General features: G+C 37.3%; 1 protein-coding gene across 4 annotated transcripts in view; it reads right to left on the bottom strand.

The window, feature by feature from the left end:
* Window positions 1-27217, bottom strand: part of LOC138697921 (uncharacterized) — a 45956-nt gene that overhangs the window by 4121 nt on the left and 14618 nt on the right. For 3 of the 4 annotated variants that reach the window (XM_069823522.1, XM_069823523.1, XM_069823524.1), the window contains 3 exons: window positions 21632-21822; window positions 14640-14725; window positions 6579-6729 (listed from right to left, as the gene is read on the bottom strand). In XM_069823522.1, coding sequence (XP_069679623.1) covers window positions 6579-6729; window positions 14640-14725; window positions 21632-21815 — 421 coding nt within the window. In that variant the 5' untranslated portion in view covers window positions 21816-21822. Of the gene's footprint in view, window positions 1-6578; window positions 6730-14639; window positions 14726-21631; window positions 21823-26340; window positions 26442-27217 lie in introns of those variants that run through there. The other variant, XM_069823521.1, reaches the window with a different exon arrangement.

The following is a 27217-nucleotide window of genomic DNA, read 5'->3' as shown; positions in this document are numbered from 1 at the left end:
AATTGAGTTGTGTGTTGAGAATTTCATTGAGGTGTGTTTTTGTGTGTCTGTATATTTCATATTGTTCTAGTGTGTTTAGTTTCTGGCTTTTTGGTTGGATGTGTAGTATTTCCATGTCTGTGTTGATGTCTCTGTAGGTGTGGTTAGCATTTGTGATGTGTTCTGCATATGTGAAGGTGTTTTGTAATTTTGTTATGGTTGTGCTGTGTTCTTTGTAACGTGTTTGAAATGATCTGCCTGTCTGTCCTTTGTAGAAGTTGTTGCAGGTGTTACATTTGAGTTTGTATACGCCTGTGTGGTTGTATTTGTTTGTTTGTGTTGTTTGTGTGTTGAGAGTTTTTGTAGAGTGTTATTTGTTCTGTATGCGATGTTGTAATTTAATTTCTTGAATGAAGCTGCAATCTTGTGTGTTGTCTTGTTTTCGTATGCTAGTGTGATGTATTTTTTTTGTGTTCTTGTGCTTGTGTTGTATTCTTATGTTTTTTGTGATTGTGTTTCGTCTTACGTATTATGTTGTCTATTATGTTAGGGTTGTATCCGTTTTCTTGTGCTATGTATTTGACTGTGTTTAGCTCTTCGTTGTAATCATGTTGTTTCATTGGTATGTTGAGTAGTCTGTGTACCATTGTTCGGAATGCAGCTTGTTTGTGTTGTGTTGGATGGTTGAATGTGTTGTGTATGTGTGTTGTTGTTGCTTTTCTGTAGACTTTGAATGTGTGTTTGTTGTCTACTTTTGTTACTGTGATATCTAGAAAATTTATGGATTTCTTGTTTTCAATTTCTAATTTGTGGTGTAATGTGTAGTGTAGCTTTGGATGTATTTTGTTTGTGTTGATGCAGGTTTTGGATCTGTCTTTTTTTTCCTTTGTATAGTATTAGTATGTCATCTATGTATCTGTGACAATATATGATGTTGTCTGCGTGTTTCTTGTTGTCTTTGTTTAGTATGTATGTCTGTTCTATGTGCTGTAAGAATATTTCTGCTAGTATACTGGAAATGGGTGATCCCATGGGCAAGCCTTCGGTTTGAATGTAATATTTGTTATTGTATATGAAGTAGTTTTGTTTTGTGATGATATCTGTGGTGTGGACGATTTCTTTAATGTGTTCTTGTGGCGTGTTGTTGTTTTTGAGCATTTGTTCTACAAGGCGGGGCAGGGGAACAAAGTGTTTTTGGAATGCCTTGTACTCGGCCATTATGAAAGGGAGAGACGTGCTGCATACAACATTCCATTCCGTGGCTCATAGCATTTCACCTGCAGTCGCCATCATGAAGCAGTGGACGCATGTTTTCGTATGATTGTTGTGTTAGGAGTGGCGAGTCGGTGGCCATGGCACGGCGTTAGGAGTGGCGAGTCGGTGGCCATGGCACGGCGTGAGTTTTGCTACAGATTCAGTATTAATCGCAATGATTCTTTTCCCGTGCATGTTGGGTTAACAATCTTTGAACAAAAGGCGCAATACTGAAGAATAAACTGCCCAGCCCCAACACAGAGTGCGTACTCCAGAAAATGTTGAAAGAGTCAGACAAGCGATACTGCGCAGCCCAGACTGCTCTGCTCGAAGACATTCAGCTGCACTTGGAATCAGCAATCGTACGACGGATTTTGCATGACGATTTACATTTACACCCATACAAGATGAGTGGCTGTTTAGAAATTCAATGTAAGGGATTACCTCAACGATGAATTTCGCACAGGAAATGCTTGCAATCCACGAGCAGTATGAAAACATGATGGTTGCAATGAGTGATGAAGCACATTTCCACCTTAATGCAGCCGTTAACAGATACAATTTTCGGTATTGGGCTGCTGAAAATCCGCGAAACTTAACGAAAAACCTCTGCATAGCCCTACAGTAATAGTTTGGTGGGCGGTGGGACAGTTTCGCGTCATCGGTCCCTACGTTTTTCAAGAAAATGGGGTTACAGTTACTGTAAACTGTGTGCGTTACATTGAGATAATTAACACCTTTTTCATCCTTGAGTTACAAAGAAGAGGTATTGATTGTCAATGTTTGTGGTTTCAGCAAGTTGGGGCCACGGCGCATGCCGTCAGAGTGTCAATGACAATTCTTTGCCCCCTGTTTCCCAATCGTCTCATTTCGATTTTTGGTGATGTTTCATGGCCCCCTCGGTCCCCTGATCTGTCCACATCTGATTTTTTATGGGGGTACCTAAAGGCACAAGGATAAGCCCAGAATATTAGATGAATTAAAGGTCGCAATACGTCAACACATCACTTAAATCAACAGAGATCTCCTGGAAATAGTAAAGGTCAATTTTCGTCAGCGTCTCCAACAATGCGTCAACGCAGACGGACATCACATGCCAGATGTAATTTTCCGCTCATAATTGAAATGGTATGTTCTCACAAATGTTATTCTACCAATAAATTGTGCTGAAAACAAAAACTGACTATTTTATGATTACTTTAAAAACACTTGGTTCCTATGCCCCACCCTGTAGTATCTTTTATGGGTATGTTTGTGTATAGGTTAGTTATGTCGAAAGTTGCTAATGTACTGTGTGGGATATGTTTGTCTTATTATGCTTATTGTGCTGATGCGTAAATATGAGATGTAAATTTTTCTCGCTGTATTTCATTGTGTCGCATTTTACTCTTAGAAGATAGGTTTCACTTCCTCGCACTCCTCCTTTTAATATAAGCACGTTCAGAATTCAACATGCTTGATTTGGCAACGCCGTACGGTGTACGTTACTGTATCTTATCTCGTAGACCAAGAGCGCCTTTGTTTACTGTTAGTGGTAGTTTAGCCCTATAATATGGTAACGCATTTGATTTTGGTAACAAGTTTAAAATATTGGAAAAAGGAAAGAGGAAAATGTGTGTAACCAATGCCTACCCACTTCACTTACATGTTTTGGTTTCTGCATATATGCTAACGGCTAATTTTAATTACTTGAAGTAGCGTCTTCGCTTCCGAACCCAGCGGGCCGGGTTCTATTCCCCGCTTATGACAAATTGCCTTGGTGAGGTTTTATTGGAGTTTTTCCCTCACGCCTATGGATGGATATCAGGTAATTTTATCAGGTGTATGGAACCCCATTCATTCTCGCCACTTCCTTTCCTTCCTTGTCATCCTTTCCTCTTCATTTCTGGTTGTCTTACTTGGTTTTCAGGTCGCGCCTGCGGCGGCCCTCAGAAGCTGCTGATTTTCTCAGCCGGCCTCCATGAATATGTCAAGCTGTGGTAGCTGGTGGCCAGCAGCGGAACCCACTCCCTCCCGACGGGAGGGGTCGATGGGCGTGCAACTCATCCCAGGTTGCGGTGCAGAGAATGTTCCCAGAGAGAGAGAGAGAGAGGGAGGGAGAGGGAGAGGGAGAGAGAGAGGGGGAGAGGGGAGGGAGAGATAGAGGGGGATGGGAGAGAGAGGGGGAGGGGAGAAAGGGAGAGAGGAGGGGGAGAGGGAGAGAGAGAGGGAGAGGGAGAGAGAGGGAGATATAGAGAGATACTTGAAGTTGTTACAATGTAGCCTTTAGTAGACTAACCTGTGACGGTAAAATTTATTTAATCTAATGAATAAGTATTATGTTATGAACTTATATTGTATTACACATTTGCAACTTATTTGTAAGTGCTTTTGTAACTTACATTTCTTCAACTTTGGAGGAGCATAGGGACGAGGACAAGGAAAAAGAGGTGAAAAAGAGAATTTTAACTCTCCGAATGTGGAACATTTTTTTGAAAGCTGAAACATGGAGTTCACAATTTACTTAAGAGTAGGGTCACCATCCGTCCGGCGAAAGGACATGTCCTCTTTTTTTAATAATTTTATCCTGTCCGGCAGGCATTTAAAAAAAATTTGAAAAGTCTGGCATTTCGCATTTCAACTAGAATTATTATGAATATTGAATAATGTGCGATATTATGCATAGAATATTTAAACAAATGGTGAAAACCTATGAAAGAATTTAACTGCTTTCAATGGTTGAAACTGGAGCACATAAAGAAAACATAAAATATGATGACCTATTGACATGCATTGAATTCTTACACTTTAAAAATGTCACTATTCATGATTCTGAGCTATTTTATCAATTTTATTCTGCAATGTACAAATATATTCCAATCAAATTAATTTGGACAAAGATTTAAGTTTAGATAAACAATGATGCAAATTCTTTAATTACAATAGTTCTGCGAGCACTGAAACTTTCTCAGAACTCTTAAAAATATGTCAATTCTATTTATTTATCCCAAGTCACAATGGAAGTATTGAGAGAGTATTTTCCCTAATATCTGCTCAATGGACAAAAGAACGAAATCACATGCTAACGGAGGCAGTCAGAGGTATCATGTCAAGGACATATCCTGTGAACAGTTCCATAGTTATTTGGTACAAGATATAAGTTTGTCTCTTCAGGCTCTTGTGCACAAAGTAGGCTCCACCGATAAGTAGGGCACAGATGTAATATTGATCCAGCAACTAGTGAGAAAACTAACTAAGGTGAGCCATTGTTTTTATCTTTAATTTTGTTCATAGCAATTTTTAAAAGGTCTTCCTTTTTTTTAGCAATGTCCTCTTATTTTAGAATCCATGTCCTCCAATGGAACTTCTTCTCATGGTAACCCTACTTAAGAGAGGAATATTATGTACTTCTTATATTGACATACTCTGTTGGAAATGCGTAACAAGTTTAAAATATTGGAAGAAGGAAAGAGGAAAATGTGTGCATCTCTCTTATTTTGTAGTACAGCCATGGAAAATAATAACTTCAAACTTCTCGGTATTACTGTGGACGCCACACTTACCAGGGCAGACCATATTGACTTTGTAAAAAAATTGTCAAGAGTAATATTTCTTCTGCGAAATTTGAAAATATATGGTCCGAAGAAGTACATTAGAGTTGTCTATTTTTCTCATTTTCATAGTATATTTTCTTACGGACTACTTTATAGGATAATTGTACTCATTTTAATAAGGTTTCTATGTTACAAAAGAAGGCACACTGCAGACCGTTATTTGTGTATGAAAAAATAATGACTGTAACATCACTGTATATTTATCAAGCCCTAAATTTTGTCGAAGATAATTCACAAATGTTGACACATAGGAATGATGTTCACCCAAACAAGACCAGAAACCGCTACCTTTTTGACTTACCTAAAATGTAGGCTAACCAAAACAATGAATAATTATTTTATTATGTCTTTAAAACTTGCAAATAAATTTCCGTCATATGTTTTCAATCTGGAAAAGAAGTCTTTTAACAGGCTTGTCTCTGGTTGGTTGATCAACAAATCCTTTTATGATATTAATGAGTTTTTTAAATGTTAATGTTGAGTGTTTCTGATATAATTTTATTGTCTTTCATGTCTCTGTTGTTTATTTTATATGCATTGTTTGACTTTCTCAATTGCACAAATGTGTGTTCACTGACTGTACGATACTCAATATGCTTATTTCAGTAAAATAGTTTTGAACGTTGATTATCGCTTGCATAATTTTTAAATCTCTCCTTTACTAATTGTTGAATTTCGTCGTTGTAATTCCAAAGCCTCGTAACTATTTTTTTTTTTTTTTTTTTTTTTTTTTTTTGTGAATGAAGAATTAAAGTTGGAAATAAAAGTTTTAGTAAAAGTTGTTTCCTTTTAGAAGTTCTATAGGAAGATACCTTACATGATCTAAGTTCTCATTTAAAATTAAGTTGACCCTAGCAATACCTATCTCCGGCTTGTCCCGAAAATGGATGTACCACATTCGATTCTTTATGTAGGTTTTGGTTACGAACATTTTTTTTTCCGCGAACGTCCAATGTCATATTGAAACATCCAGTCTCAATGGGATCTTGTGGGAGAATATGAGATTTGAAACCAAAATAAATTAATGTGTACAGTACAACAATGAAATATATAAGGTTCTTATAGAAGGAAACCGAAAGAAAATAGTTGATTCTAAAAGTATAATACAGTAGTCTACTTTTAAATATGTTTTTAGTAGGTTATTTCACGACGCTTTATCAACATCTTAGGTTATTTAGCGTCTGAATGAGGTGAAGGTGATAATGCCGGTGAAATGAGTCGGGGGTCCAGTACCGATAGTGACCCAGCATTTGCTCATATTGGCTTGAGGGAAAACCCCGGAAAAACCTCAACCAGGTAACTTGTACCGACCGGGAATCGAACCCGGGCCACCCGGTTTCGCGGCCAGACGTGCTAACCGTTACTCCACAGGTATGGACTTTTTAAATATGTTAGGGAGAACATCAAGAAAGAAAGAGAAATAATAGTTTTGTTACTCGAGAATATTTTAATGTTAAAAAATTATGCTACAATAAAATAATTTAAGTAATATGAACGTGTACAGAAAAGAGAAAGCGGCTAATTTCGAAAAAAAAATCGTTAAATTGAGTTCATATGAACAAAGAAAACTAGGAAAATAAGAAAATAACGGATAAAAGGATGGTATGAAAAGGAAAACGGTTACATCATGGATAAAGATTAAACGGACAAAAAGTCTTGGTTACTAGGAAATAAAATGTATACGTAACGTTAAAAGATCTATATAAACATAAATGCTAAAGTGCAATTTTAAGTTATGAGTGAAATACTCACCTGTGACAATAGCTAAAATTATAAACATTATGAAACCAGCTAGCAGACTGTGCAAACACATGAAGATGGTGATGATAAACGTCAAGGCTGTCATGACCATCATTCCGATTAGGCCCAGGATCAGGTACGGCAGCATGTAAGCTGGCCTCTTCTGTAAGTGACACAAACAAATTGGCGTAATAATGAAACATCACCAAGGCAATGCCATTTCATTTTGTTGTTATTATAGGCCTATAGTACATACATATAGTAATCATGGAACGTAATTAAATTTGAATTTCGGCAGAAATTACATTTTCGCTACAATTATTTTTGCAATGATTGTGTGTACTTAAGGGTATATGTACGTGAACGACCATAAACATATTATCAGAAAATGCAGGTTTTAAATTTCTAAAACTTTATAAGGAAATGAACTCACAATTGGACAAAAATTACAAGGTACCACGAGAAGACTTATTAGAACTTAAATATCTGATAAAAGTATAAAAAAGGTTATTAATAATATTTTTTGAATTCACTTTTTACTTTAAATTAAATTTTCCAAAATTTCAAAATTTTCATATATTATTTCATAACTCTACAGCCATTAGAGATAGATTTCATAAATTTTGTACACTGATTTAACATGCATTAATGCTAAAGGTAGACTATAAAAATGCCCATTTCTTTGAAAACAGAAAGATTAGGTCACAAAACATTATGTAAATTTTAATATATTCTATATATGACAAATAAAAAATTAATTGTATTAAAATAAACAACTCTACATGTCTGAGAGTAGTCTACTTTACAGAAATAAGTCTTTATTACATGCAGGTAAAATATTAAAGATGTCAGAGAGACCATAATAATGTTATGATTGCCAAAAGATGTAACTGCAGAATTTTTTTTCTTTTTTTCATACTTTGATAAAACTGGTTTGAAAAATATTATTAGTAACCTTTTTTTTATACTTTTATCAGTTATTTAAGTTCTAATAAGTCTTGTTGCGATACCTTATAATTTGTGTCCAATTGTGAGTTCATTTTCTTACAAAATTTTAGAAATTTAGAACCTGCAATTTCTGATAATATTTGTGGTCGTTCACGTACATATACCCTTAAGAGCTGTACGAGAACACACTATAAGGGGGTTCATTGTAATAGGCAGTTAAATGAAACATATAGCCTAATACTTAGGTCACAAAAATTAAGTTATTGTAAAAAATATGGTGTTATATTTTTCTGTCCTATAAAGGACTGTACTGGCGGTACATTTACGAGGGGTATTTTTTTCAAGGTCCGATCGGCCGCGAAATGGAAATCACAGTGAAAATCTGATGAAGCTTTGCGCAGATGTGTTGCCCAGTGTCTCTAGTATGCTCTTCGATCGCATCACATCGCACTTGTCAGTTTTGAGTGCGTAGTGAGCACGTAAACTTGCCTACAACAATAGAGTCTCCTGCCAAAATGTGAAGTGCGTGCTGTGATTCGAGTTCCTTATGTGGAGGGCTGCAATGCAGCCGAAATTCATAGACGAATGAGAAATGTGTACGAGGAGCTTCAAAGCAGGACGTACAGACGTTCATGATGCAGGCGGTCAGAGAAGGAAGTGAGTGTCAACCGATCTTGTTCAACGAGTAGATCAGGCAATTCGAGAAAATCGCCGGTTCACAATTTCTGTGTTGAGTGATTCGTTTTCCGAAATTTCAAGGTCAATTCTCAATACCATCGTGACTGAGACTTCATTGCCGCAAACCGTGTCCGAGATCGGTTCCCAAGATCCTGTCCGACCTTCATAAAAAACAGCGAATGGGCGCCGCCTTAACGTTTCTCCAGCGCTACCATGATGAAGGAGAAGATTTTTTGAACAAAATTGTCACAGGGGACGAGACATGGGTCCATTTCGAAATTGAAGAAACAAAAGAGAAATCCAAACAGTGGATGCATTGTCATTCCCCAAGTAAACCAAAGAAGTTCAAGCGAACCTTCTCCGTCAGAAAGTGTATGGCTACTGTGTTCTGGGACCGAAAAGGAGTTCTCTTGGTGGAATTCATGGGACGTGGCACGACGATCACTGCAGTCTCATACAGAGTGACTCTTCAACGTCTACGAAAGGCAAATCAGAACAAGCGACGAGGAATGTTTGTCATCAGGCGTTGTCCTTCTTTATGACAATGCTCGGCCGCACACTGCAGCTGCAGCAAAGAGGCTCCTGCAACGGTTTCGATGGGAAGTGTTTGATCACCCACTATACAGCCCGGACTTGCTCCTTCTGACTTTCATCTCTTTCCTCGTATGAAACGGTGTCTAGGAGGATAATATTTTGGCACAGACAATGAGCTGCAGACCAGCCTCATCATACGAGTAGAAGCCAGCCACCTGTGATTTCAGTCAATTCTCCACGCATTTTATAATTTTATTATTAAATACTAGAAGGCTGTGAATATAGAGAAAATTATGTCTTGTGTCAAGAATGTTTACTAAAACATCCCTTGTCAATACTACAGAGTGGAAGTGAAATTACCTTGCAGATTTTCAGAGCGAATAGCTCATGTTGTATGTAACAAAAACTGTAATATATATTGATGGAAAGTTCATAATTTTTCAGAACAAAATGTTTTTTCCCCCCAAATGTTTAACACCCTCTTATTCAGTAGGCCTAACTGTTGCGAGTAGATCGTGATTTTTGTACATATCAATAAGAAATCTAATAAAGAATAATGTTTATGTATCCCTCTGGCGTATTTCAATAGCATGGACGGTTTTCGTGTAAATTAAATTTAAAACTCACTAATTTCAAGCCACTTCACGATGCGAGCAGATTACAACATCGAGCCAGAGAGCAGCTCACCTAGCGAGACACACAGAGTTCATTGACCTCTTAAATCTATATTACGAGAAGTGTGTGTTGGCGGCGATGTTGCCGGACTGCTGAAATTTCAAACTTAATTTTCTAATTAACCGTGCATGTACTAATATAGGTTTTCTATTCATTTAAGTATACCCTATCCTCCATTTCAACCTGGAAAGTTATTTCACTTCAAGCCTGTATCATATACAGTGTGTATCATAATATGTGGGACCCACGCCACCAACAGATAGGAGATACCAGAACAAAGAGAAAACTCGTATGAACTTGCGTTCCAGTGTACCACGTTTCAGAGTTATCGTTACAATGCAGTAATGACAGAGATGTTTACCTTTAGAGGAGATTGAATACAAGCATACATCCGTAGTCTTGTAGAACCCCGCACTCTTTCAAATGTACCAGGTGTCCTGTCGGATTCGTTGGCTGTTATCTTATATCTTCTGACGAAATATGTCAGTGGTGGGAACGGGTTCTGAATTAACACGTTCTTTTAAATGCACCCATAAATAAAAATCCATTGGATTAAGGTCTGGGGAACGCGTAGGCCGTTTGTTAGGAAATGTTTACATTCTGCGAGTCCATACGCCAAATGCATATCTGCCAATTCCTGGTTTGAATAATCCAGCTTGTCGCATCTGGTGAGCAATACCGTTTCAAGTGCTCTTGTTAAGAGTACAATCTGGAATGACCCACACACAGGGGCGTATTTTGCGGACTACCGGGGCTACCGGCGGTAGCCCAAGGAAATTACAAAAGAAAAAGTTTATAATATAACATAATGTAATAATTTTGTATTATTAGTTTTACCACAGTAATTAAAATTAAAGTAATTGTTAGATTTATATGCGCTCTCTGCTCTCGAAAAGAAACAAGTTGTCGAGGCGGCATCGCTGGAGAAACCGCTTGCTACGTGAGGTAGCCTATGACCGTACCGCGCACGCTGTCCTGTCGCACAACTGCCCATCCCCCCCGCTCTCTTCTGTTTCCATCGTGCAGTGTAGGCGGGTGAGTTGCCGTTCTCGTGATCGGTTTCTTCGCAGGCGCGAAGCAACAATACGCTTAGCACGCTAGCTCATGAATGTAATTGTGTTCTTGCAGTGCAGTATTTTAAATTTGTGATTTGTTCGAGTGTCTAAGAGTTATATTAATTGTGAATTATTAAGTTTTTAATTTCCCAATTAAGTGATATTGTGAAAAATATGAGAGAACAAGTTTCTGGAGAGGTTTGTGTTGAAAATGACTGTGTAATAGAAGGTCTATTAAAAGTGCCTCTTAACCGTCGTACATACAACGAGGAAGTTGAAATTGTGAAAATGGAAAGACCAACTCCTGAGTTAAATTTGTTCATGGACGTAAAAGAAAAACAGCGTGAGTACACACGCCATTTCACTTCAACATCATATGGTAAGTGGAATTGGTTGTGTGGTAGTTCTAAACTGTCTAAACTATTTTGCTGGCCATGTTTGTTATTTAGCCGCGAAACTAATGTGTGGTCAAAAGAGGGTTTTCTAATATGAACTCCCTTCGAACGGCAGTCCTAGAACACGACAAATCAAAAGCTCATATTTGTAGTAGCATGAACTTTACAAACTTTGGGAAGACAAGAATTGATTTACAGCTAGATAAGCAAAAAGCTCTACATATGAACCAACACAATGCTCCTGTGGAAAAATAAAATCGGGAGATTTTACTGCGTCTTATTAACGCAGTCTGCTTTCTAGGAAAACAAGAATTGACTTTTCGGGATCATAATGAGAGTGTGGAATCAGACAATAGAGGAAATTATATTGAATATTTAAGTTCCTTAAGTGAATTTGACCATTTACTGGCCAATCATCTTGAGAGTTCAACAGTATTTCGTGGTACTTCTCCCGCAATTCATAATGACTTAATATTTGCTATAAGTGGGGTTATGATAAAGAACATAAAATCTGAAATAGAAGAAGCACCTTTTGCGGCCATTGTTGTTGATGAAACAAGTAACTGCTCTAATCAGAGTCAATTGTCCACTGTTTTAAGATACGTCGATAGTACTGCCAATGTTCAAGAACGGTTTATAGGATTCACAAATGTCAGTTCGGGCAAAACTGCTGCTGCTTGGTTTCAGCATGTGGAAGGTGTTATAGCAGAATACAATGTCGGCAATAAGTTAATTGCACAGACATACGATGGTGCTTCAGTTATGGCGGGAAATATTAATGGCTTAAAAACAAAAGTTCAAGAAAAGTATCCTCAAGCACTATTTGTCCATTGTTACAGCCATGTTCTCAATTTAGTTTTGCAACAAACTACTTTATCCATTCCAGAATGCCGCATTTTTTTCAAAACACTGTCGGGTTTAGCTGCATTTTTCTCATCATCTCCTAAAAGATCAGAAAAACTCAAGGAATTTATGAAAAAGAAACTCCCAAAAGTAGCACCAACTAGACGGAATTTTACATCTCGGCTTGTAAATACAGTAAAGGAATACAGAGAACAACTGACTGCTTTCTTTGAAAATATCATTTGTAATGACTCTGAAGAAAACTGGGTTGATGATGTAATTGTGCAGGCTCAAGGATATTTGTATTTTTTTCACACAGTTTCAGAATATATTTCTTCTTGAAGTGTATGCTAGAGTGTTCGCACATACAGATGTGCTGTACAATATTCTTCAGACAAAAAGTCTAGACATAGCATACTGCTTGCAAGAGTATCAAAGTTAAAAAATACTATATTAGAGTTCAGACGTAGTGGGTTTCCGTCCATATGGAGTAATATGGAAAATGAAAATTCTTCAGCCAATACAATGGAACCACCATTAAAGCGAAGAAAAGGAGATGATGAATTGAAATACAGGCAGCTGTACTACAGCATACTAGATCGTATGCACATGGAAATTACTGACAGATTTTCTGATTATGGAAAGCTTCAGTTCACATATCTTCTAGATTCTCAAAAATTTTCTGCTTATAGAGAAAACTTCCCGAATGAGGCACTAAACAAATTATTTCAATCCTAGAACAGTCACTTTGATCAAGTACGTTTGAAAAATGAATTAAGTGTAATATATTCAGCAGAAGTCTTTGATTTTTCGAACAAACCTATCCATGAAATATTATCTGCTATATATGAAAACCAGCTGAACCAAGTTATTCCTGAAGTCCTTAAATTGGCAACATTAATTGTGACAATACCAGCTACGTCAGTATCAGTAGAAAGAACATTTTCTGCGTTGAAGAGAATAAAATCCTACTGTAGATCAATTCATACACAAGAACATTTATCCGGCTTGGCACTGATGTCCATTGAAAAGTCATTTCTACAGAAACTTCGCAAGCGGCCCAAGTAATTTCAATGACGAAGTCATCAAAGTATTTTCGTCCCAATCAAGACGTCTGGAATTCATATATAAATAGATAAGGAATTTTATTATAGGGACTTTAAAATATATTTTGTGTAATAATAGGGTCAGTGGTAGCCCAGGCCCTTAAACCAGTATACGCCACTGCCCACACACTGTACGTACATAATCACGTGATGGAGTGAGGTGTGGCTGCATATGTACAGGTGGCAGTCGAACTCCAAACAGTGCGCGCTGCGTGCCTACGCTTTGTCGCTTCCTCACCACTTGACACATCCACCAGTAAAAGCATCTACTGTTCTCTAACCAGGAGATTAACCGTGAAAGGAATGTGTTTACTATTGCGTCATCTATTGGAGCGAAGTAGATAGATAATATTACCGTTATAACGCCAGTTAAAAAAAAAACTTGCGCTCTCCTGCATATGTTATTTCCTGTATGGAGAGATTAAAAGACCAGCAGATTAACAGTGATCTAATTTTGTAACTAGAGTAGAATAAGTATGTGTGTATCAGTGTTATCGTTTGTGCTTTTAAAGTTAGCCAATGGAGATGCGTGTAGTTCATGCGTGTGACCTTATGACATCTTATGACATCAACATTCATTCACAGCATTACCCCGCTGCGTCTCATTCCCCTGAGACTTTCTCCTGGTTGGAGTACAGTAATGATAATTTGGAAACGAGTTACAATGGAACCTATAGTCGCGTCGTTGTTATTTCCGGCGTGACTCCCCCTCTTTGCTTACGCCTTAGTAGAGATGGGATAAACTGTTCTTTTTAAGAAACAGTTTCGACTGTAACAGTTTCATGAACGAAGCTGTTCAAAAATAACAGTTTCAAAGTAACAGTTTCCTATGAATATGTTTACAGCATCAGTGCCAACTGTTCCAAGTGTTCCAACTGCTTCAACTTCTCTCTGCTTCAGGAACATGTTATAAAGCCCTTGAATCGTCTTTAAATCCGCTGTTCAGTGTATTATGACGACGAAAGTCATTTTTTGTAGGTTACTGTTAAAGAGTACAGTAAATAACTACAATTCAAAACGAATTGATTTTAGTAAAAATAACGCATATAACCCTAGGAGAGTTTAATAACGATAAGACATTAGCCGATAATATTTGTCGCGGTATATTAATAATTAATTAATGTTTGGGCACCGTGAACATATTCTCCATCAATGGGCGGCTAATAATAATTAATATCACATTTATTAGGGAATTTGATTGCTACATTTAAATTGTGCGATCCTACATAGGCTACTTTTGCACGAAGGCCGTGTGGAACATCGATATTATATCTACTTTCGATTGGAAGTCGATGATAGCGCTACATGTGGTCTTTGCAGTCAGCAAAGAACAGGATAGCTCTTTTGAAATTGAACTGTTTATCTCTTGGAACCATGTGGAATGTTGAAGTGATCACTGGAGCAGTGTAACATTCTTTGGAACAGTTGGAACAGGTTATTTCACGAAAGTTTCAATTGTGAAACAGTTAAAAAAAACTCTTGTAGCATTTTTCACCCATCTCTACACCTTAGGAAGTGAAGGCTCTATAAAGTCTAGGTATGTATTATCGTTCTCCATTTTTGTTCTTTCGTTGCCGAGCTACCAGACGAGGAATCTGTTTTCCGCACCGTTAATGATTATCATGTCGTAGCTCCTATGATAATAAATCAAATGCACTGTAATTTTTAGGATACAAACGATAAATGTCTAACGAAGTGGCTGCTACTCAAAATCTTTACTAGTTTGCGAGTTACGGCGAGTTAAAGAAAAGTCATGAATGTTGTGATATTGCAAAATGAGGAAAGAGTGTGTTTCTTGAGGAAAAAATAGCATTTTTTGCTTCAGTGCACGTTACTCACATTATGGATTCCATACAGCAGCAAGATATGGACAATTAATGAACCAGTCACTGTGACCAGTATGCAGGCATCAAGCTCCTTGGATTCTGTAAAGAGGATCGAAATAAGTGTATCATGATTCATCACAATAAGCATTATACTAGTTTAGAATGTAATTACGGAACATATTTGTAATGAAATCAAAAGCATTTAATGTGCGAGACATATACAGTAAATAAATATATTTATTATGTTCACATGTATGTGTTAATAATTCAGCAGAGCGACAGTGCTCTAGCAGCCCAGTGAATAAAATGTTTTTGAGTAAACATAAGTGATATAGCTGTATAATGGACTGACTACCGCAAATTTGAAGACCATGTGCATTCATATTTTGTGTATGGATGTTGATATACGGAGTGTAACGAAAAAAAGTGGGCATAACTTCGGGTTGAATTCCTCATATATGTAGAGAAAAAAATAGCTATGTCAACATGTCCTGAAAGATTCTGAGTAGGCATTCCAAGCATGATCATAGTGCACTCCAATATGTTTGTTTGCTGGAATTATGATGCATTCTGTTCACTTAATTGCATTTCTTCGATTGTTACCGTCTTTTGTTTCCTTCAGTGCTTCAGACTTATAGAAAAAAATACTATTCTCAATATTTTCAGAGCTACACTAATTTAAAGTTGTTTGTAAAATACGTTTTTTCTTTAGTATGAAGGTAAAAGAATAATACAAATAGAGAATGAGCCATTCAGAAGTATCATTTCTTTAATTGGTAAGTATTATGAAGCTAAAAATGTCCTGTGAACTCCTTAGTTGCTTCGTACACACATATTTTTCTGTTTTTAACTAGGAAATTACATTATTCTTACGCATTTATCACAACAATTGTTACAAATCACACCACTTCCACCGACTTAATTATTTGCAGTTCAATTTTGAATCCTAATTTATAATCTTGGACTGTTTACAACACATTTTAAAAAATGTCGCCGTCCGCTTGAGTACACTTGGCCGCACGCTTGTGGACGGCACTCGTCGCGCTACGTAACTGCATACGGCTATCTTTGATTTCCGTAGCGCTCGCTCTGGCTGCTGACTGCACGCTGACCAAGATCACGCGTTCACAGTAATGCGTTCCAATAACGAAACGTAACTCTGTAAATATTGAGAATAGGACACATGTTTATATGACATTTTGTGCTCAGAATGTCTTCGGAAATAAGCTCCGTAAAGGACGGTAAATCATCGTGAATCACTCTGTATCTTATACAGAGCGCGGCAAACAAGACTTGACCCTGGTAACTTGCTCTCTGTAGGCATACAAGATAGAAAAGAACGTAGTGTTGGGGTTCAATTTTATTCTAAATCCGCTTCGCAACAGCTCGTCTCGCATCAAGTACGTTTTACTCAGTAGCTACTGTATTTTGTGATTCTGAATATTTATACATTATACGTTTAAGCTGAGTTTTTCATTTCCTATTAATCGACCCCTTATCCATCTTCGTATATGTTTAGTATTTTAAATGACCTATTTCTTTTGGACGTCTTGATCTTAAATCATTTTTTTTTATTAACTAATTTCCTTCAGTTTGTTTAAAATTTCGTTTTAACTCGTTTTGAAACCCAGTTTCTTGAAACGTATGATTTCTTTTTACGTACCGTAATTTCCCATAACTATGGTCCAGGCACCCAACTATGGTCCAAAACGCATTATGTACTACTTAGTCCGCCAAGAGTTCGGTGTTTGCCATTTAAGGTGCCACTGTGATGGAATTATGTTCCCCATAGATGCTTCTATCTACCATTACACGTGGCAATGATATGGATGCTTAACAAGGTCATTGTGCATCGTTCTATTGAATGTGTGAAGACACGAAATCATTCAGTTTGTGTTTGTCTGTTTTATTAAGCTCTCCTCTGTAGAACTGGTAAATTATAGATATATGAATTTTTGTACAATTAAACCTGGCTATATAGTGTTTACTTTCACGTAATAATTAGACTGGCAGAGATTAAGGACTCTGCGTGAAAAATTTTTAACCTCAAGGCTACAAGTCAGTCCTCAACTACGTACCACAATTTTTCGTGGACCATAGTTGTATTTCATTTTGAAATATTTGTTTTAATGAAATGTGAACAATTTGATTATTTACTTCTGCAAATACGGTATCTCAGTATATTCTAAAACACCATTTAACATTATAGTCCAATAAATAAAGAAACAGGCTGTTCCAGCATCAAAGGTACTAGCACGAATGATGGTCCGGTAAAACGAAAACTTCAGGGTAGGAGGATCACAACCGTCCCTGTAAGTGACTATGACAGCGATGAAATTGAATTGGATACAGATTGTGATGTTTCCGTTGTACTCTCCATATTTACAGACAGTGAGTCAGATGTGGAAAAGAAGACGAAATCTCTTAAAATAATGCTAAAAGCACATAGTTATATGGTAGTTACTTATATGGAGGAAATTTGACCAGGGAAAGTTTTGGAAGTGAAGAACGATGGAGCTGTTGTTTCATGTATAGTAAGAAGCGGCAATTACTGAGGTGGCGAGAAATGGAAGAAATTTTATTCTATAGAAAGGAAAATATAATAAAACAAATTGAAGACCCCATATGCGTCTGGAAAAAGAGAGATCTATTTTCAATTTCAGAATTACAAGAGAAGTGGAGATTCAAAGGATGTAAATAAGCCTACTGAATATAGTTCCCAGTATGGTAAATAAACATTATCAGTGAATTCATTTGCATAATATTTTGCTAAGAATGTGTTAGTTTATTTTGATACCGTACTTTTGTTCTTTAATATACACTCACCGGCAAAAAAAACCGGGCCAATTACATTTTATTTAAAATGTTTGAAAATTGTAGGATTTTTTAAATAATTGTAGGTGTGCTGAGGTTCATTTAGTTATTCATTTATTTTGTGATCCATAACAATGTAATACTGAATACGTAATAGCCAACAATGATCTGAAAAGGAGATTCGTTCTTCTTGCTATATTGTATCTAAACTTCTCGGACTCATTTCATGCTATGCTGAAGAAGTCTACAGACTGGTATGCTCTCTTGAGGCATTATTGAATACAAAATGTCACTAAGTCCTACCGATTCACCAAAATGGTTGCATTGATAGAAGATGGGAATAGTCAGCGTTATGTGGCTGCAGTTCTTGGGACCAGAAGAGCCTTCCAGAAAATAAGACAAGTTAACGTGAGTGAGAGAACTGTAAGCAGACGTCTGGATGAATGTGAGCTGAATTCCAGACGACCAGCTAAAGGCCCAGAATTGCTCCAGCAACATCGTGTTGAACGATTACATTTTGCTCACAATCATGCTAATTGGAACCTGGGGCAGTGGCGACGAGTGCGCTTCACATATGAATCGAGATTTAGTTTACAGATGGACGTGAAAGAGTGTGGAGAAGAGAAGGAGAACGTTTTTCTTCATGTACCTTCAGTTCACGTGTGAATTTCCAAGGTGGATCAGTAATGGTATGGGATGGCATTTCGTATGAACCTCACACAGAACTTGTTTTCATTAATGGAGGTGCTTTGACTGCTCCAAGATACATCGAAGAAGATCTAATTTAACATGTGATACCATATGCCCTACTTATTGGTGAAAAGTTCCTGTTAATGGATTACAATGCTCGCCCTCATGCTATAAGAATCGAGGATGAGTTCCTTCACGACGTTGGATTGAATAGGATGGCATGGCCAGCAAGTCCTGATATAAACCCTATTGAACATGTGTGGGAAATGCTAGGGAAGCGAGTTAGAATTCGTCTAACTCCTCACAGCAACTTACAGCAGCTCCGAAATGTTATAAGTAAAGAATGGAATAGTATCGACCAAACTGACATCCAGATTCTGATCGAAAGGTTGAATCGGCGAATGGTAACAGTCATACAGTCACGGGGATGCAATATCCGCTACTAGTAACATCTGGGTGGCCACAAAATCAGATGAACATTTGGAAGAAAATTGAAACAATTTGTAAGTTTTTACTTACTTACATACTTACTGGCTTTTAAGGAACCCGGAGGTTCATTGCCGCCCTCACATAAGTCCGCCATTGGTCCCTATCCTGAGCAAGATTAATCCAGTCTCTACCATCATATCCCACCTCCCTCAAATCCATTTTAATATTATCTTCCCACCTACGTCTCGGCCTCCCCAAAAGTCTTTTTCCCTCCGGCCTCCCAACTAACACTCTATATGCATTTCTGGATTCGCCCATACGTGCTACATGTCCTGCCCATCTCAAACGTTTGGATTTTATGTTCCTAATTATGTCAGGTGAAGAATACAATGCGTGCAGCTCTGCGTTGTGTAACTTTCTCCATCTCCTGTAACTTCATCCCTCTTAGCCCCAAATATTTTCCTAAGAACCTTATTCTCAAACACCCTTAATCTCTGTTCCTCTCAAAGTGAGAGTCCAAGCTTCACAACCATACAGAACAACCGGTAATATAACTGTTTTATAAATTCTAACTTTCAGATTTTTTGACAGAAGACTAGATGACAAAAGCTTCTCAACCGAATAATAACACGCATTTCCCATATTTATTCTGCGTTTAATTTCCTCCCGAGTGTCATTTAACTTATATTTGTTACTGTTGCTCCAAGATATTCGAATTTTTCCACCTCTTCGAAGGATAAATCTCCAATTTTTATAGTTCCATTTCTTACAATATTCTGGTCACGAGACATAATCATATACTTAGTCTTTTCGGGATTTACTTCCAACCCTATCGCTTCATTGCTTCAACTAGAATTTCCGCGTTTTCCCTAATCGTTTGTTGATTTTCTCCTAGCATATTCACGCCATCCGCATAGACAAGAAGCTGATGTAACCCATTCAACTCCAAACCCTGTCTATTATCCTGAACTTTCCTAATGGCATATTCTAGAGCGAAGTTAAAAAGTAAAGGTGATAGTGCATCTCCCTGCTTTAGCCCGCAGTGAATTGGAACAGCATCAGACAGAAACTGGCCTATACGGACTCTGTTGTAAGTTTCACTAAGACACATTTTAATTAATCGAACTAGTTTCTTGGGAATACCAAATTCAATAAGAATATTATATAAAACTTCTCTCTTAACCGAGTCGTACGCCTTTTTGAAATCTATGAATAACTGATGTACTGTACCCCTATACCCCCATTTTTTCTCCAATATCTGTCGAATACAAAAATCTGATCAATAGTCGATCTATTACGTCTAAAACCACACTGACGATCCCCAATAATTTCATCTACATATGGAGTTAATCTTCTCAAAAGGATATTCGACACCATTGTTTGGCGTTGAAAATAATACCGCAAGTGATAATACAAAAGAGGTTTTTTTTTTTTTCTGGGAAGCAATGTTTTCTTCATTTCATAATGGGTTTTCTGATTCTCACCTCTTAAAAAAATTGAGAAGCTTTAGGTGGCCCGGTATTTTTGCCGGTGAGTGTAGTTGCTCATTATTGCAGGAAAAGGAGTTTCAGATTTCACTTGTTTATTGTGTGTTTATGCAATGTGTACTAATAAAAAGAATCCATGTACTTTTCATTTATTTTTAATATTTCTGTGCTAGGCCTAGATTATGTTTCTACCCTTAAATTAGAAACTCAATGTATTGATTTACGAATAATTACAGCTCCAGCTATAGTCCATTCATGCTTTCAAGCATGAATATATGAGTGGACCATAGTTGGGCAACTCAGAATACAACTATGTACCAATGCTTATTATTTTTTTAATATTTGTAATTAAATAATTTCAAACACATATGTCAATATTTATTTAATATACACTTACAAGAGTCCGAAGCCAAAATTTCACTTAATCTGGATGAACAGAATTGAATATACAAAGAAAAATGTGACAAATGTGGACCATAGTTAGGGGAAATTACGGTACTCGTTTGAGATGATTTCAAACGAGATCGAACTGCAGCGTCTACACTTACTCATGTCATGTTCCCGGCCTCAAATGAATAATGCTCTCTGAACATAACATAAGTGGCAAGCATAGGCGGAATTATGGGGGGACATGGGAGGCACTGCCCCCCCCCAAACTTGTCTCAACTCTTTTTTTTTCTATTAACATTAGAAAATATTCAATGCAAAAGACTTTTCTTGCTTTTGCTTATGATTCAGTTTCTGTGCTTAAATTGACGAATTAATGTCTTCAGATCATGTGTCTAGACTATAATATTTATTTTAAATTTCTGAATGTATAAGAATTTCTATACCTCGTTTGAGGAATGGAAACACTGTAATGTTTCTTTTGCAACAGCCTGTACTCCTGTGTTAGAAGTCTGCAGCGGCCATCTACTGAATTAGGTGTTAGTGAAAAAAAAAAAAAAAAACACCATAGTCCCATGTTAAAGGAGTGGAAATTTTCAGCAGTTTTCATAAAACAACCATAGCCCAAAGATTTTTTTTTTTTTTGTGAAAACCATTTTCCAGAAAGATGGTACGATGGTAGCATTTACAAAAATAATATCCCATTCATAAACAAAAGCAAGAAAAGTCTTTTGAATTCAATATTTTGTAATATTAATAGAAAAAAGAGTTCAGAGAAATTTGGGGCGGGCAGTGCTCCCACATACCCTCCCATAACTCTGCCTATGGTTATGTCCTATTATAATTTGTAGTAGACCTACAACTCGGTCCGAAATACCGTGGATATGGATGTAACACTATAAGAAACATGCACCCCAAAAATACTTTTATTAAATGATCATATTCCGATATACTGTATCACGGTCTAGCTATAACAAGGGAGTAAGTAAATGATATCCCCCGTAACCTCGTTATATCGGGATTCTATGGTTTTGCCCCCCCCCCCCCAAGGAAACGGTTCTCTCTCCGCCTATGGTGGCAAGCACAACAAGCCTCAGGTTACGGTGCAAGCCTTGAACGGGTTAATTACAATTATGGCCTGTCCAGGTACAAATGAACTGTTACTGGTCTTATTATGTATTTACTAGTGATTGCTTACCATATTGGTAACGGACATGCACTTCTCTATCAGCCAATAGTGCGATGCATGTCGCCTCCAGTTGTATTATACAGCTTATAGTATTGAACCAGGCCAGTACGATAGCCGCGGCCCTCAGGCTGCACTTGCAACAACAGCAACTGCATTCCTCAAGCTGCGATGGATTGCGCACTATCGACGTCATGTTAGATCTGCAACAATAAAAAGAGGAGGTCTAGTTAAAAACATGACTTACAAATACATTATACACTGGAGTTAAGCTAAATTTGTATAGACCATTCGTTATCTCGTGAAACCTACCTGCGCGTGAAGGGAAGAAGAAAGTGGACTGAGAAGCTTCTCTCCTTCGCTACGCTTCCACTTCTCGCTATCTAGCTCACTTACCCCACCATAGGATCCTTATTATGAGCTACGGCATACGCATGCATTATTTGGTTTCACGAGATTACGAATGGCGTATACAAGGATTGATAGCTAGGCCTAACGGACGGAAGAATGTGGACTCTTCCAGACAGTGGTATTATTTTTTTAAAAGTGTAACGTTTGTGCTCAATATTTAAGTGAATGAAATCTTAAGAAAATGTCAACGTCTGACTTGAGTTGCGTAACGCTACACGACGTCAGTTGCTTAGCAACGTACTGCCCGCGAAACTTATCTGGGAAGTTAAAAGAGAGACGCGCGAAGTTAGAGAGGTACAGTACTTACTATTATTTAGTCCTGACAGTCACCGACAATGTGCGCCTGGGTCAGGCGAGTCCATTAATTTAGGCCAAGGGGTGAGCGATCGGATGTCACGAGTGCGGTAGAGCGATGTGTTTCCAGTACAGTTAAGCTGTATTGCATTCCTTTACTTGAACAAATATCGCACCCTTAACTACCACAAGTTAGTTTTCAGTAAATGCAAGGTAAACATTTCAAAGTTGTATGAGAAATCAGGATTAAAAGGTATGAATATAGATTCTGCAGATTTTGCCCTTGAATTGAAAGATACGATGTTCTACTGTTTGATAGAGGATTAAATAAATATTACAAAACTGCCTGAAATTCAAAATTAAATTTTTGGAAGTTACGACAGTATTATTCTAGGGGTACGATATATGGTATAAACGGTGGTGTCATACTAATTTTTAACAACCGGTTCTCTCCACTAATTACCGCAAATTTCATAAACTGAATATTAAATGTATTAAATAAGGCAAAAGTATACAAATAAACAAAATTGCAATGCAACATCCTATTGAAGAATTATGCGCACAATAATTTAAAAACTTGCAAATGCCCATTGGCGTCACAGAGAAGGGCAGTTGCAGAATATTCACCTCTACAACTGTCTGAATGTGTGACCACACCGACATACTGTTTGAAACATTCGAAGATACATCTGCACTTGCAGTTACACCCTCTACTGTTACATCAAGTTTAACTCAACTACCTTATACTAGAGAGCTGCAGAATAGGGCTTAGTACCGGTTTTCATTCGACCGGTCAGAGAACGCCCGTCAAGGTAGAGCATCCGACCGAATGTTCGAATTTCAACCGGTTGCTTCTGATGTTTTGCAGGCTAGACAGAACACTGACATTTCCTGAGTACACAAACGGAGTAACAAATGAAGGAAATTTACCACGTGTAATTTGAAAAATGTATTTGCTTAATGTAGGCCTGCAATTAATTGCATATTTTATTACACTTTATTCATAACATATAATCTATAGATGAACGAATGGACAACGGTAGGCCTAACAACAAAGGAAGTAAGTGTAATGCATAATATGAAATCTGGTATGTAAAGAAATGCAAGAATAGAATAAATTACAATTACTTACTAAATAGAAGAGAAAATAAGACATAGATTCTACTGTAACGCTTACACTTTAAACTCAAACTGCATGTTTCTAAAACAGTAGTTGTTAATGCCTTTAATTACTCTAAACAGGTGCATTATTTGATTAATAAACCATTTTTAAGAAATGTTTTGCTCTTAGCGATACCAACTGTAATACCTGAAAGAATCGATTAATGAATGACTGAACCAATAATTGAATCAGTCAATGAATCACCCATGGATGAATGAATCAACGAGTCGATGAATGGATGGATGATTGATTGATTGTAGTGAGAAGGGAAGAATTATCAATTAATACTAGGCCTACATGGTGATAATCGCGTCCTTGCAAGGGCTCTTGGAACTCCTGCATGGCTCAATGTGGTCTGCCTTTGCGGGCCACCCACAAAGAATGGGAAACAACTCGAATATTCGCTAAACCGAACCTGAGACACTCCGCGAGGTGGAAGAGTTTTCTATAGTGACTACAGCGCTAGGCGTTCAAACCTAGCCAGAAACCCACATCGAGTGCACACAAACTGTGTGACTTTAAATTGTGGTTTTCTGTTAACGTACCTACAGTAACGTATATATTTGCACTCGATGTGGGTTTCTGGCGTCTTGTCGGCCCATTTGAGTTGTGTGGATTTAAAGGGAAAAATTGAGACGATGTCGGGTGAATTTTCTGGGTGGCTCAGTCGCTTACAGCGTTGGTGCGTTCAGCCAAATGCCAAAGGTTCTGGGATCGGTACCCGGGCCCGGAACAATAATTTTTGCCTTGAAATTGTTCAAAGTCTATGTTATAATACATCTTCTGCCATTTATACTATACCATCAGAATTACATTTGTCCCTGGTATTATTCCATTATAAATTTAAATAAAAATATCACGAAATTAGCATAGTTTGCCGAATTCCCTTTTACATTTTTTTTTTACTTTATCTTTTGGAATGTTTCTATAGAGGACTTGCAAAGCACCGCAACAACGTTTCGAAACTAGAATGATACTCGTACTTATATCCCTTGTGTTTTTAACGTTCTGAATTCTTATCATCGATTGACAGGTTTTAATATTTATTACATAAGGTAACAATATGTGAATGGATGACCGAATTAAATAGTATGTAGCAAAAATAATGCATTCTTATGAAACATTACTTATTTACAAATGACTTCTAAGGAACCCGCAGGTTCTTTGCCGCCCTCACATAAGCCCACCATCGGTCCCTATCCTGTGCAAGATTAATCCAGTTTCTATCATCATATCCCATCTCCCTCAAATTAATTTTAATATTATCCTCCCATCTACATATCGGCCTCCCCAAAGGTCTTTTTCCCTGCGGTCTCCCAACTAACACTCTATATGCATTTCTGAATTCGCCCATACGAGCTACATGCCCTGTCCATGTCAAATTCTGAATTTAATGTTCCTAATTATGTCAGGTGAAGAATACAATGCATGCAGTTCTGATGCACTGTAACCCTACACTCCCATTTTTCTCCAATATCTGTCGAATACAAAAAATCTGATCAATAGTTGATCTATTACGCTTAAAACCGCACTGATGATCCTCAATAATTTCACCTAAGTACGGAGTTAATCTTCTTAAATGAACATTGGACAAAATTTTGTACGACGTCAGCAAAAGTGATATTCCTCGTAAGTTATCGCCTTCACAAAAATATGTACAATTATGGACTCCTTCCATTGTTCTGGTACAATTTCTGTTTCCCAAATAACAAGTACAAGTTCATAAATTTCGCTAGATAATGCGCTTCCACCCTCTTGTATTAATTCTGCTGGAATTTGATCGATACCTGGAGAACTGTACTTTTTCAGACTTTCTGTCGCAATTTCGACTTCTGAAAGTGTGGGTTCGGGTATAAATGGCTCAGCAGTTTGTATTTGAATTTCGTCCCGACCATTTGTATTTGGCCTATGTAGTACATTTAGTAGCTGCCCAAAATAGTTTTTCCATCTGTTCAGGTTTGAATGAGAGTCTGCAAGCAAGTCACCATTCTCATCCTGTATCACGTTTACCCTTGCCTGATATCCGTTCTTAAATTCCTTGATACCCTTACATAAATGTCGAATTCTTACTATTTGTTTCTACCCCATTCAGTTTTTCCTAGATTCCTATGAAATGTATTGATAGAAATTATTATATCCAGTCCTGTTAACATTCACCTAAGATTCATAGCTTTTCCTTGAGGTTAGCTTGACGGCGATTTCTATCTGTCCAAGATTGTTCCTATCTTAGGAAACATTCATTTGGTGGTTGTTGTCCATGGCGCGACAACCCACGAAGGGGCAAGGCTGAGCAGTCGACTGCTGCCCTCACGTCCACATGCCTCAGCAGAGGTAAACCATCATCCAACCAGAACGGAAGTATCATGTTGTCAGCACGACCTTACATTTCCAACACTACTTAAAAACTAGTCATTTCCAATACTATCTGTTTATGGTTCTGCCATTACTGTCATTTCCAATACTGCTTACCACATTGACCGTATATTTTGATACATACGTCATAAATGTTAAATAATAATAATTACAACATAGCTAACCTAGAACTAAGTCAGAATTGTAGACTACTAGATAACTGAATTGGGAACTTCCCGTCACAAACTCGTATCCTAAACTCGAAACTTCGTGAAATACGTCCATATACACTGCTGGCATAGGAGTCACTTCTTTCTTGCCCTTTTCTTACAAATGAATTTGTTTTTCTATTTCACATCTTGCTACATCTGCAATACAGCTGTGTTCACTATCAACAGAATACTACTTGGTGATTTTCGTTTGTTGTAATTCTTCCTTTGCATTTTACAGTGTAATGTTTTTCACACAACCAATTCGTCGTAGATATATTTAGTTTACTTACGTTGTACTTGTAACCTTTATGTACATAAGATGGTTTGTTTTTTGTCTTTACTATGTAACATGTTAACGACTTCCATGTTTGAAGACGAACAGCGACTAACAAACTTTGCGCTTCAACATTCCCTGAGAGTATTTGTAAACATTGCCCTCAAGGCAACGATTCTAGACAACAACAGAATACGTGAACAGCACAATGCATGAGTTGACAGAAAGTAGCTGTGTGACGTCACGCCCTGCTGTAGCGGGTGGTATTGGAAATGACAACGAATTAATTGAGAACGGGAATTATTTTCTTATCGGAAATGACACGGAATACCCACATTCTTTTATGTACTGGAATTAACAGCATTGGAAATGTCGTGCAACGAGCTCCCCAGATTCATCACGATGGTGGATGGGCACCCGTCCCATGCACCGGCCGGAATTTAATATGAACGTAAAATAGTGCTTGATAGAGGTAACGAAACAAAAATTCTAAACTACTGATATTGTAGACCTTCTTACATATTCTAGACCTGGTTCAATGAAAGAAAAAGCCTCAAGGCCTTAACTCTGCTAGGTTTATAAAATAAGTATTATTATTATTATTATTATTATTATTATTATTATTATTATTATTATTATTATTATTATTATTATTGTCGTTACTACTAATACCATTACTGTTATGATTGTATGGACACAGGTAGAGATGCGGATGAGGTATCAGATCAAATTGTAGCATTAAGTATGAAGAAATCATAATTTTAAGAAGTTATAATAAGTTTCTACTCGTAATTAGTATAGGCTAGTAGCGGCTGATTGGCTGAGGCAAGTGAGGCCGAGCTTCAGTCACTGTGCTTTCTTAAACTCAAAATTTTAATGGTTTTTAGTCGTAT

This window comes from Periplaneta americana, chromosome 4 (genome assembly GCF_040183065.1).
Source record: "Periplaneta americana isolate PAMFEO1 chromosome 4, P.americana_PAMFEO1_priV1, whole genome shotgun sequence".
Lineage (NCBI taxonomy): Eukaryota > Metazoa > Arthropoda > Insecta > Blattodea > Blattidae > Periplaneta > Periplaneta americana.
This window is presented reverse-complemented; position numbering and strand designations above follow the sequence as displayed.